Genomic DNA, 12016 nt, shown 5'->3' on the forward strand with positions numbered 1-12016 from the left:
TAATCCAGCCTTTCTCTCACCTTATCAGTAGCAGATAAATAACGTCCATGATAAACTAATGTAATTTAGTTTGTCACATAAAGATGAAAATGTTATCCTGTTAATATATGGATGTAGACAATTAATTAGGTTTTTACTCTATTATATCTAGCTTATTAAATTTATATATTTCAGTCTTCAGACTGTGGATAAACCTCCTGTTTCTGTTTTCCAAAAGTCAATTTATTTTGGGAAAAATAGTAACTTTTAGTACTTTTTAACCTGGGAAATGGGAGCAATGAGGTCCAATTTCACCTCCAAATTATGTTAGTTGAATTTAATTTGTACCAATTTAACATGGCAAAGTGGGAGAGGCTGGGGTGTGGTGGGGGGCAGGTAGAGAGCAGATACTAGTTATTGATGGAAACTTGTTCAATAACTTGAAGGCAAATTCTGTTTTAACAAAATTAAGTTGCTGTTAATGACAACACAACCCACACTTAAAGAATAATAAACTAGAAGTACATTGCAGCAACAAAGGGTTTCTTGTCTTGCATAACCTTCCTTTATTAAAGTAAACATCTTGTGCATCAATTGATGAAATATAAGGATTCTTTTTATAAGGGCCATGAGCTGCAATATCATTCTATTTCTCTTGTGCTATTCTTGATGAAGGCTGAAGTGAATCCACCATTCCGCCATCCAGACATTTGTTTACTTTATGCCCCAAAATACTGGAGAGGTGTCATCCCCGAACCCAGTTGTTTTACATTTTAATGTTTCAGTTTAACTTGGCTATATTGTTTGAAACATCAGTGATGCAAATACATTATTCTTTTTATATTTTAAAACAGTGCCAAATACCTTAGATTCTACAAACAAAGAAATAACGCTCAGTGCTGATGATGGTAAATACATTGTTTTTGTTCATGTACTTTTTAAAAATAATGTATTAAAGTGTCTGGGAAAAAAAACAGTAAAAGCGAATATTACTTGAATGGGGAGAAATTATAACATGCTGTGGTACAGAGGGACCTGGGGGTCCTTGTGCATGAATCCCAAAAAGTTAGTTTGCAGGTGCAGCAGGTAATCAGTAAAGCGAATGGAATGTTGGCCTTCATTGCGAGAGGGATGGAGTACAAAAGCAGGGAGGTCTTGCTGCAACTGTACAGGGTATTGGTGAGGCCGCACCTGGAGTACTGCGTGCAGTTTTGGTCACCTTACTTAAGGAAGGATATACTAGCCTTGGAGGGGGGTACAGAGATGGTTCACTAGGTTGATTCCAGAGATGAGAGGGTTACCTTATGATGATAGATTGAGTAGACTGCGTCTTTACTCGTTGGAGTTCAGAAGGATGACGGGGGATCTTATAAAAACATTTAAAATAATGAAAGGGATAGAAAAGATAGAGGCAGAGAGGTTGTTTCCACTGGTCGGGGAGACAAGAACTAGGGGGCACAGCCTCAAAATACGGGGGAGCCAATTTAAAACCGAGTTGAGAAGGAATTTCTTCTCCCAGAGGGTTGTGAATCTGTGGAATTCTCTGCCCAAGGAAGCAGTTGAGGCTAGCTCATTGAATGTATTCAAATCACAGATAGATAGATTTTTAACCAATAAGGGAATTAAGGGTTATGGGGAGCGGGCGGGTAAGTGGAGCTGAGTCCACGGCCAGATCAGCCATGATCTTTTTGAATGGCGGAGTAGGCTCGAGGGGCTAGATGGCCTACTCCTGTTCCTAATTCTTATGTTCTTATGTCTGACTTGCACTATTAAACTGACTTATCAAATAAGTTATCCATAGAGAACTGAACGGTGCAGTGTGTTATCACATTCTCACCTTTGGTAGCTCGGTTTAAATCCTGCTAAGATTAGTAGTATTTCTCTCTGACCATGTGAAATGATTTTTGAGCAATTTCAATCTTGCACATTGTGATAAGTCTGCAGCACAAAATTAAGCAATGATTGATAATAAATGTATAATCTCTCTCTGATTGCAAGAATAGCTACCGTATGATATTGACAAGTTCTCAATGATGTATGATATTGACAAGTTTGTGGTGTCATAGAAACATAGAAAATAGGTGCAGGAGTAGGCCATTCAGCCCTTGGAGCCTGCACCACCATTCAATATGATCATGGCTGATCATTCACCTCAGTACCCCTTTCCCGCTTTCTCTCCATACCCCCGGGCTCCGCCCCCTCCCCGACTGGAGCTCCTTCTCCTCCCCCCCGACTGGGGCTCCTCCCCATCCACGACTGGGGCTCCTTCCTCCTCTCTTTTCTCACCCGCCCCCCCCCCAACCCCCCACTGGGGCTCCTCCTCCTCCACCTCCTCCTCCTCCCTCCCCCCCCCCCCAACAACTGGGGGGCTCCTCCCCCTTCCGAACTGGGGCTCCTCCCAGTTCCACACTCACTGATTCCTCTCCCTCTCCCTCTCCCCCTGTCATTGCATGTTTTAATAGCAGCAGCTGTTGTGAAAAACACTGATGCCCATCTGCTCTGTATAATTAATCTGTCCACTCTGGACAACTAAGGCAGTATTGTTACTTGAACAGCTGTCTTCACTGGCATTCTGATGATTGAGTTAATGTGTCCTTTGGGGGCACAGAAGTAGCTGCTATAACTGACCAGGGAATGCTTTTGACATTGACAGTGCATATTTTTAAAAGTATGAACTGTTTAATTTCTCAGCTTTAAGCAGAAAAAAAATTATCTCTCGCGCGCGCGCTCTCTCTCTCTCTCTCTCTCTCTCTCACTCTGTCCATTCCAAACCCCTCCAAAAAAACATGATGTATAGTGCTATAATAGTGTATTATGATTATAACATATGTGCATCAGTTCCAAATGTTTAATCATTAATGTTCAGACCATATTTTACCAATGAACAAATATTGACTGACTGCCAATTGTAGTACAAATGCAAAATAATGTGGATGCTGGAAATCTGAAATAAAAACAGAAAATGCTGGAAATGCTCATCAGCTCAGGCAGCATCTGTGAAGAGAGAAACCGAGTTAATGTTTCAATTCGATGAAAGGTCATCAACCTGAAATGTTAACTCTGTTTCTCTCTCTCCACAGATGATACTTGACTTGATGAATATTTCCAGCATTTTCTGTTTTTATTGCCAATTGTAGTGGTTTACTAAAAGCTTAACTGACATGATTTTCTTAATGTTCTTGCTTTCTACGGATCAAATTTAAACAGAACTGTATGTGACTGAAGATATTGGAGTCTGATCCTACTGCTTCAAGTTCATAATGAACTTTAATTCAATTAAAATAAATGTAAAACAGTTTTTACATCTGATGCAATATTGTGCAGGTTGGGTTATCAACAATGTGCAAGTGTGTATGTATCTTGAAAAAGATTTATCAGGCCAAGGCTTTGTCATTGATGTGGAGGGAGAGGTGATGCAAAGGAGGTCAGAGTTAAGTTGGAGAAGCAGAGGCTGTGTGCTGGTATGTAGGGCTGGAGAAGTTTACAGGGGGTAGCGAGAGTGCTACCACTGAGCCATGGCTGACGCATTAGTTTGACTGGATTTTGGAAATGCATTCACCATAGTTTAATCAAATATAGTATGCTGTAGAATCTGTGGTTTATAAAATTACTTCATATACTTTCATTAAAATATTTTTTCTTGAATAATTTTTTTTTTGACTGAGAGGTGTATTTATACTTTCTAGTTTCCACGATCCCAACATCCCTGGAAAACCAATCTTTACAATCAAAGAGAATGAAACGTTTGAGCAAGTCAGTACCTGCATTTCCAGAGGTAAGGAAGACAAGAGAAGCAACTTCATTATTTTTTATTGAGTCATTTGGCTTTCATTAACCCCAATTCTGTGATCTTTATCTCAAACATTGCAACGGCCGTTGGTGTGGTTACATAGGGCAGACTCTTATGAATTGTGATGCAGGTCTAATGACCGAGAGAGACCATGGGTTCTATTAACGGACGAGAGAGGGTTGGGAAGGGGGGGTTAAAGACTTAAATATGCATCCCCAACACGGCATGTATGCACCCACCGCTTTTTGTACACCAGCAATTATTGGGGTGTCTTAACTATTGAAGTTACCCTTCTTTAAGTTCAGGACCCTAGTCTCTGAATTAACTGTGTCACTTTCCATCTTAATGAAGAATTCTACCATATTATGGTCACTCTTCCCCAAGGGGCCTCACACAACAGGATAGTTAAGATGAATACGTAGCTTGAGGAATGGTGCAAGAGGGAGGGATTCAAATTCCTGGGACATTGGAACTGGTTCTGGGGGAGATGGGACCAGTACAAACCAAACAGTCTGCACCTGGGCAGGACCGGAACCGATGTCCTGGGGGAGTGTTTGCTAGTGCTGTTGGGGAGGGTTTAAACTAATATGGCAGGGGGATGGGAATCTATGCAGGGAGACAGAGGGAAGTAAAATGGGGGCAGAAGCAAAAGGTAGAAAGGAGATAAGGAAAAGTGGAGGTCAGAGAAATCAAAGGCAAAAATCAAAAAGGGCCACAGTACAACATAATTCTCAAAGGACAAAGAGTGTTAAAAAAGCAAGCCTGAAGGCTTTGTGTCTCAATGTGAGGAGCATTCGTAATAAGGTGGATGAATTAACTGCACAGATAGCTGTTAACAGATATGTTGTAATTGGGATTAGGGAGACATGGCTCCAGAGTGACCAAGGCTGGGAACTCAACATCCAGGGGTATTCAATATTCAGGAAGGATAAACAGAAAGAAAAAGGAGGTGGGGTAACATTGCTGGTTAAAGAGGAAAATAACGCAATAGTAAGGAAGGATATTAGCTTGGATGATGTGGAAAATGTATGGATGGAACTGCAGAACACCAAAGGGCAGAAAACGCTTGTGGGCGTTGTGTACAGACCACCAACCAGTAGTAGTGAGGTTGGGGATGGCATCAAACAGGAAATTAGGGATGCGTGCAATAAAGGTATAGCAGTTATCATGGGTGACTTTAATCTACATATAGATTGGGCTAACCAAACTGGTAGCAATACGGTGGAGGAGGATTTCCTGGAGTGTATAAGGGATGGTTTTCTAGACCAATATGTCGAGGAACCAACTAGAGAGCTGGACATCCTAGACTGGGTGTTGTGTAACGAGAGAGGATTAATTAGCAATCTTGTTGTGTGAGGCCCCTTGGGGAAGAGTGACCATAATATGGTAGAATTCTTCATTAAGATGGAGAGTGACACAATTAATTCAGAGACTAGGGTCCTGAACTTAAAGAAAGGTAACTTCAATGGTATGAGACGTGAATTGGCTAGAATAGACTGGCGAATGATACTTAAAGGGTTGACGGTAGATAGGCAATGGCAGACATTTAAAGATCACATGGATGAACTTCAACAATTGTACATCCCTGTCTGGCATAAACATAAAACTGTGAAGGTGGCTCAACCGTGGTTAACAAGGGAAATTAGGGATAGTGTTAAAACCAAGGAAGAGGCATATAAATTGGCCAGAAAAAACAGCAAACCTGAGGACTGGGAGAAATTTAAAATTCAGCAGAGGACAAAGGGTTTAATTAGGAGGGGGAAAGTAGAGTATGAGAGTAAGCTTGCAGGGAACATAAAAACTGACTGCAAAAGCTTCGATAGATATGTGAAGAGAAAATGATTAGTGAAGACAAATGTAGGTCCCTTGCAGTCAGAGTCAGGTGAATTTATAATAGGGAACAAAGAAATGGCAGACCAATTGAACAAATACTTTGGTTCTGTCTTCACTAAGGAAGACACAAATAACCTTCCAGAAATACTAGGGGACCGAGGATCTAGCGAGAAGGAGGAACTGAAGGAAATCCTTATTAGTCAGGAAATTGTGTTGGGGAAATTGATGGGATTGAAGGCTGATAAATTCCCAAGGCCTGATAGTCTGTATCCTAGTGTACTTAAGGAAGTGGCCCTCGAAATAATGGATGCATTGGTGGTAATTTTCCAACATTCTACAGACTCTGGATCAGTTCCTATGGATTGGAGGGTAGCTAATGTAACCCCACTTTTTTAAAAAAAGGAGGGAGAGAGAAAACAGGGAATTATAGACCGGTTAGCCTGACATTGGTAGTGGGGAAAATGTTGGAATCAATTATTAAAGATGTAATAGCAGGGCATTTGGAAAGCGGTGACCGGATCGGTCCAAGTCAGCATGGATTTATGAAAGGGAAATCATGCTTGACAAATCTTCTCGAGTTTTTTGAGGATGTAACTAGTAGAGTGGACAAGGGAGAACCAATGGATGTGGTGTATTTGGACTTTCAAAAGGCTTTTGACAAGGTCCCACGCAAGAGATTAGTGTGCAAAATTAAAGCACATGGTGTTGTGGGCAATGGATTGACCGTGGATAGAGAACTGGGGTTGGAAGGCAGGAAGCAAAGAGCAGGAATAAACGGGTCCTTTTCAGAGTGGCAGGCAGTGACTAGTGGAGTACCGCAAGGTTCAATGCTGGGACCCCAGCTATTTACAATATACATTAATGATTTAGATGAAGGAATTGAATGTGATATCTCCAAGTTTGCAGATGACACTAAGCTGGGTGGCAGTATGAGCTGTGAGGAGGATGCTAAGAGGCTGCAGGGTGACTTGGACAGGTTAGGTGAGTGACCAAATGCATGGCAGATGCAGTATAATGCAGATAAATGTGAGGTTATCCACTTTGGTGGCAAAAACAGGAAGGCAGAATACTATCTGAATGGTGACAGATTAGAAAAAGGGGAAGTGCAACGAGACCTGGGTGTCATGGTACATTAGTCATTGAAAGTAGGCATGCAGGTACTGCAGGCGATAAAGAAGGCAAATGGCATGTTGGCCTTCATAGCGAGAGGATTTGAGTATAGGAGCAGGGAAGTCTTACTGCAGTTGTACAGGGCCTTGGTGAGGCCACACCTTAAATATTGTGTTCAGTTTTGGTCTCCTAATCTGAGGAAGGACATTCTTGCTATTGAGGGAGTGCAGCGAAGGTTCACCAGACTGATTCCAGGGATGGCAGGACTGACATATGAAGAAAGACTGGATCGACTAGGCTTATATTCACTGGAATTTAGAAGAATGAGAGGGGATCTCATAGAAACATATAAAATTCTGACGGGATTGGACAGGTTAGATGCAGGAAGAATATTCCCGATGTTGGGGAAGTCCAGAACCAGGGGTCACAGTCTAAGGATAAGGGGTAAGCCATTTAGGACCGAGATGAGGAGAAACTAATTCACTCAGAGAATTGTGAACCTGTGGAATTCTCTACCACAGAAAGTTGTTGAAGCCAGTTCGTTAGATATATTCAAAAGAGAGTTAGATATGGCCCTTATGGCTAAAGGGATCAAGGGGTATGGAGAGAAAGCAGGAATGGGGTACTGAAGTTGCATGATCAGCCATGATCATATTAAATGGTGATGCAGGCTCGAGGGGCCGAATGGCCTACTCCTGCACCTTTTTTCTATGTTTCTATGTCTGAGTGCCCCATTGTGGAGAGACAGGACACTTCATTAATGTATTTCAATTGGGCGCTCTCACTGCAATTTGGAGCCCAATTTAAAATTCAGTACTGCTGTGTGTTTTTCCCTGGGGCTGGGATACCCAACAGTGAAAAGGAGGATAAGTGCTTTTTCCAGCACTGCCCGTGAGCCAGGAGGAGCAGGAGTGCTCTCTCTCCACAGGCCCTCAAGGAAGCCTTCAACTTCCCCCTGGTAATTGTGGCCTCTTTCTTCCACCCAGCCCCGATGGTGTCTCTCTCCCATCCCGCACTCTCCAACCTCCAACCCTTCCATCCTAACCCCCCCCCCACCCCAAAGGGTCCCTGGCTGTAGCCTTTTGCCGTGGGATTTAGCTCTCGGCCACTGGCCATGCTGTGCCATTTTGGTCGGTTGCCAGGTGGGGAACGGAACAAAAAATGAAGATGTGGTCCTGCACTGCCATTAAGTTTGGCAGGACCTCCCCAACCCTGGGCTTGCTGGGTTCTTTAGCTGTTTTTGGCCTCTTTGACAGCCTCCCTGGAAATATCAGGGCCCATATTTATGAAATGGGACAGTATTCCTCATGATGAAGGGTTCCACCCTTGCAGCCTACTTGAGAACTAATACTTGAAAACTTGAGGCCTATATTCTCTAGAGTTTAGAAGAATGAGAGATGATTTCATTGAAACATACAAAATTCTTACAGGGCTTGACAGGGTAGATGTAGGGAGGATGTTTCCTCTGGCTAGGCAGTCTCGAACCAGTTGTCACAGTCTCAGAATAAGGGATCAGCCATTTAGGACGAAGATGAGGAGAAACTTTTTCACTCAGAGGGTGGTGAATCTTTGGAATTCTCTACCCCAGGGGGCTGTGGAGGCTCTGTATTTGAGTATATTCAAGACAGCGATCGATATATTTTTGGATATTAAGGGAATTGAAGGATATGAGGATAGTGCAGGAAAGTGGAGTTGAGATGGAAGATCAACCATGATCTTATTGAATGGTGGAGCGGACTCGAGGGGCAGAATAGCCTACTCCTGCTCCGAATTATTATGTTCTTATGTAATACTTTCTTTTTCATCCCCCACACATAATATGCATAATTACTTGCAACCATACCAACATAGGATGGAAATAGCTATATCAGTACCGACATGAGGAACAAATTTCAGTCGGAATTTATTTCCATCAGGACGGCATACATTTTTAGATTTGATTTTGTGTCAAGTGCTCCAACTGGAGTTGTCCATAAGGGTTCTGACGTTCCAGGTCCCGAACCTCATGTTAAAGGAGTGGAAGATGCTTGTTCGTGAGTTCTTTTAACGTGGGGCGGCTGTTGCACACCGGCTACCACACGGGCTTAGCTGAGCAAGGTCTTGGTCTAGTGGCAAGGGGGTCCAAGATGACTGGAGACCAGGTACTGCTGTATGGGCCTAGTTGCCTACGGCGAGATGTTGGCTGCAAGCTCGGCGCTGAGTAGTGCCCTTGATGGTAGGTGGTCCGAGGCTTGGTTGGGGGCAGGCATTGAGAGGGTCAGTAAAGGTGGAACTAGGTGGCCATTTTCCCACTACTTGGTTCTCGGGGCCTGTAACAGTTCTCATTTAATAACGAACCGTTTCTCAACGCAGTAAGTTGAAGAACCCATGTCCAATTTGTTCTTGTTTAATAGAGTCTCAAATGTTTCAGGTTTGTGAATAAGCAATGGATTTGTAGGTAATCTGTTTAGGAACTGTAGTTTAGGATGGGTATCTTTCCAAAAGCTTTAACTTGTGGCTGGAATATAAATTTTAAGAAATTTATTACATGACTATAAGTGTTTTGGTGCATTTGCTGCTGGAACGCCTACTTTTATTCACAAATTTAAATAAACTTCTAATCCTTAGCTGAGGCACAATTACATGTGATTAAACTGTTTTACTATTTCCTGTAAGAATATTGGATTATAATAGTTTAAGTGGCGAGATCAGAAGATAATAAAAAAAAAAGTATTGACCTGCTGAAATTACACACATTCTACAATATTAATAAATACTTCCTTTTTTGAATCTAATTGATTCTGTTCCACCTGAGGATTAAATCAGTGCTGTCTATAACTTTCCATTTATTAATAGTAATTACTGCCATTGGGACTAAAGAAATGATGTTTGGATGTGAAATAATACTAAACTATCGTGCTCAATGTGAGATCAATTATGTTAAATTATTGATCTGAGGTTATTGAAAATAGTGTATGTGAGCGATTAGATATTCACCACTGTTCCTTTTATTTTAATCAATATTTGGATATAATTGCAATTCATTTGATTATTGAAAGTCGATGAGCTTTAACCGTGAGTAGTTCTGGATACTCATCTGCCAAATAATGTACTTTTGGAATGAAATATAGGCAGTAGGAAGGGCTATATAAATACTAAGAAATTAGCTTTTTTTTAAATGAAAGCTGTTCACATTAAATTGAATAGTACTAAGGATTAATAATTTTTTCATACTAAGCTTGAGGAAAAAGATAAATGGAACTTTGGTCTTGTTCTTCAGTAATCCAGCAACCTTTAGTTAATAGAGATACAGGGGGCGAAGTTACCTTCGGGCGGATAATTTGAATTAAATGATTATTCTCCGCCCGAATCTTGGGGCGGAGAATAGAGGGATTTTGTCCTCTTTTTATGAGATTTTGTTGCGGCGGTGTTTCGGGTGGCTTCAGGGCGAAAGTGGGTCGGGAGCGGGTCGGAAGGCAGGCGGTGTCATCAACACGCGCTGAGTACGTGCCGCGTCGCACTGACACCTAGCAATGTCCCTCCCCTTCAGTTAAAGAGGAGGGCTGCTGCGAGTTCTGCAGTCACATTAGTGGTGCCCACTGGGCCACCAGGGATGGCTTCGGCCCATTGGCAGCCCGGCCAAACCTGTGGCTGCCATTGTCGGGCTGACTTCAGGGTCGGCCGACAATTAAAATAAAATGCCGGCCACGGCGCTGCATCCTCCCCATAAGGGTGGAAACGTCGCCCAGCCACTGGCAGCCTCCCACTGGGAAAAGCTGACGGGGGCACCGATCGGTGGCCGCTCTGTTCCCGCAGGGCAATCTCCCTTGCGGGACGGAAAGGGGTCGCCGCGGAGCAGTAAGAGGTTGGTGCGTGTCCGATGGGATGCACACCGGAAACCTGTGTACGCCGCCCCCGAACCGGGGGCAATTTCTGTTGGGTCGGCCCATCCGCCTGTCCCCGATCAGAAAGATCTTACCGCCCCATTACCGCTTCTTAAAGGCAGAAATAGACCTTAAGGAGGGAGACAATTTTGACCCCCCAGTATACCACACTTTCTCGGAGCATGCCAAATTGTGTTGGTATTGAAAAGCAATTGATAACAGAATGAATAAAAAAAAATTGATAACAGATTTATTATGGAATTCTATAGAATGATGATGCAGACTCAATGTCGGAAAGCAGCTACCAGATGGATAAGCATGGGACGATCGCAAGCTCTCTAACAAACATTAGCAGCTCTTCTGGCATGGCATCCAGATCCTCTGTATGTAAAACCTTTGTGTTATTCCATTATAATGCTTTTACTAACCTCCTCTCAACAACTAGGGTTTTGTTTGTGTGTACTTCCTTCTCACCCAGAGAAATTGATATCCCTCCCATGTTGTCATATAAACTATTTCAAATAGAACCTTGACTTAAAAGTTCTGATGGAGGTGTTGAGCAGGGTACAGGTGTCACAGGTTGGGGTGGTTCCTCAATGATTACAAAGTGTCTACAGCACAGAAACAGACCATTTGGCCCAACTGGTTGTTGATGCTGTTTATGCCTCCTCCCACTCCTCGTCATCTAACCCTATCAGCATATCCTTTTGTTGCTTTCTATTTCATATGCATATCTAGCTTCCCCTTAAATGCATCTGTGCTATTCGCCTTGGCTACCCCTTGTGGCAGGGTGCTCCACATTTTTACCACCCTTTGGGTAAAGGCATTTCTGCTTAATTCCCTCTTGGATTTATTGGTGACTATCTTATATTTATGGGTTCTAGTTTAGGTCTTCCCCACAAGTGGAAACATCTCTACATCTAGCCTAGCAAACCCTTTCATCATCTTAAAGATCTATATCAGGTCATCCCTCAGCCATCTCGTTTCTGGAGAAATGAGCCCGTCTGTTCAGTTTTGCCTGATGAGTATATCCTCTCCGGTCTGGTATCAACCTTGTGAATTTGCATCTTCTCGAGTGTCTCTATACTCTTTTTCTAATAGGCCAGAGTTCGATATAACTTTAACATAACTTCTCTGCTTTTTAATTCTATTCCTCTTGAAATGAACTCGTGCTTTATTTGCATTTTTATGACCTTATTAACCTGTGTTGCTACTTTTAATTTGTGTATCTGTAACCCGAGATCCCTTTGCTCCTCTACCCCATTTAGACTCTTATTATCCAAGCAGTATGTGGCCTCCTTATTCTTTCTGCCAAAATGTAACACCACACACTTATCTATATTGAAACTAATTTGCCAATTACACATCCATTCTGCAAGTTTATTGTCTTTTATTTTGTCAGTCTTCCTCGGCATTTACTATACCCCCCAATTTGTTGTAA

General features: G+C 42.5%; 1 protein-coding gene across 9 annotated transcripts in view; it reads left to right on the forward strand.

The window, feature by feature from the left end:
- Positions 1-12016, forward strand: part of LOC139275073 (synaptotagmin-like protein 2) — a 144370-nt gene that overhangs the window by 97541 nt on the left and 34813 nt on the right. For 7 of the 9 annotated variants that reach the window (XM_070892035.1, XM_070892037.1, XM_070892036.1 and 4 more), the window contains 3 exons: positions 834-887; positions 3666-3754; positions 10845-10958. In XM_070892035.1, coding sequence (XP_070748136.1) covers positions 834-887; positions 3666-3754; positions 10845-10958 — 257 coding nt within the window. The remainder of the gene's footprint in view (positions 1-833; positions 888-3665; positions 3755-10844; positions 10959-12016) is intronic. The other 2 variants (XM_070892038.1, XM_070892040.1) reach the window with 1 other exon arrangement.

The sequence above is a fragment of the Pristiophorus japonicus genome, chromosome 10 (assembly GCF_044704955.1).
Source record: "Pristiophorus japonicus isolate sPriJap1 chromosome 10, sPriJap1.hap1, whole genome shotgun sequence".
In the NCBI taxonomy this organism is placed as follows: Eukaryota; Metazoa; Chordata; class Chondrichthyes; family Pristiophoridae; genus Pristiophorus; species Pristiophorus japonicus.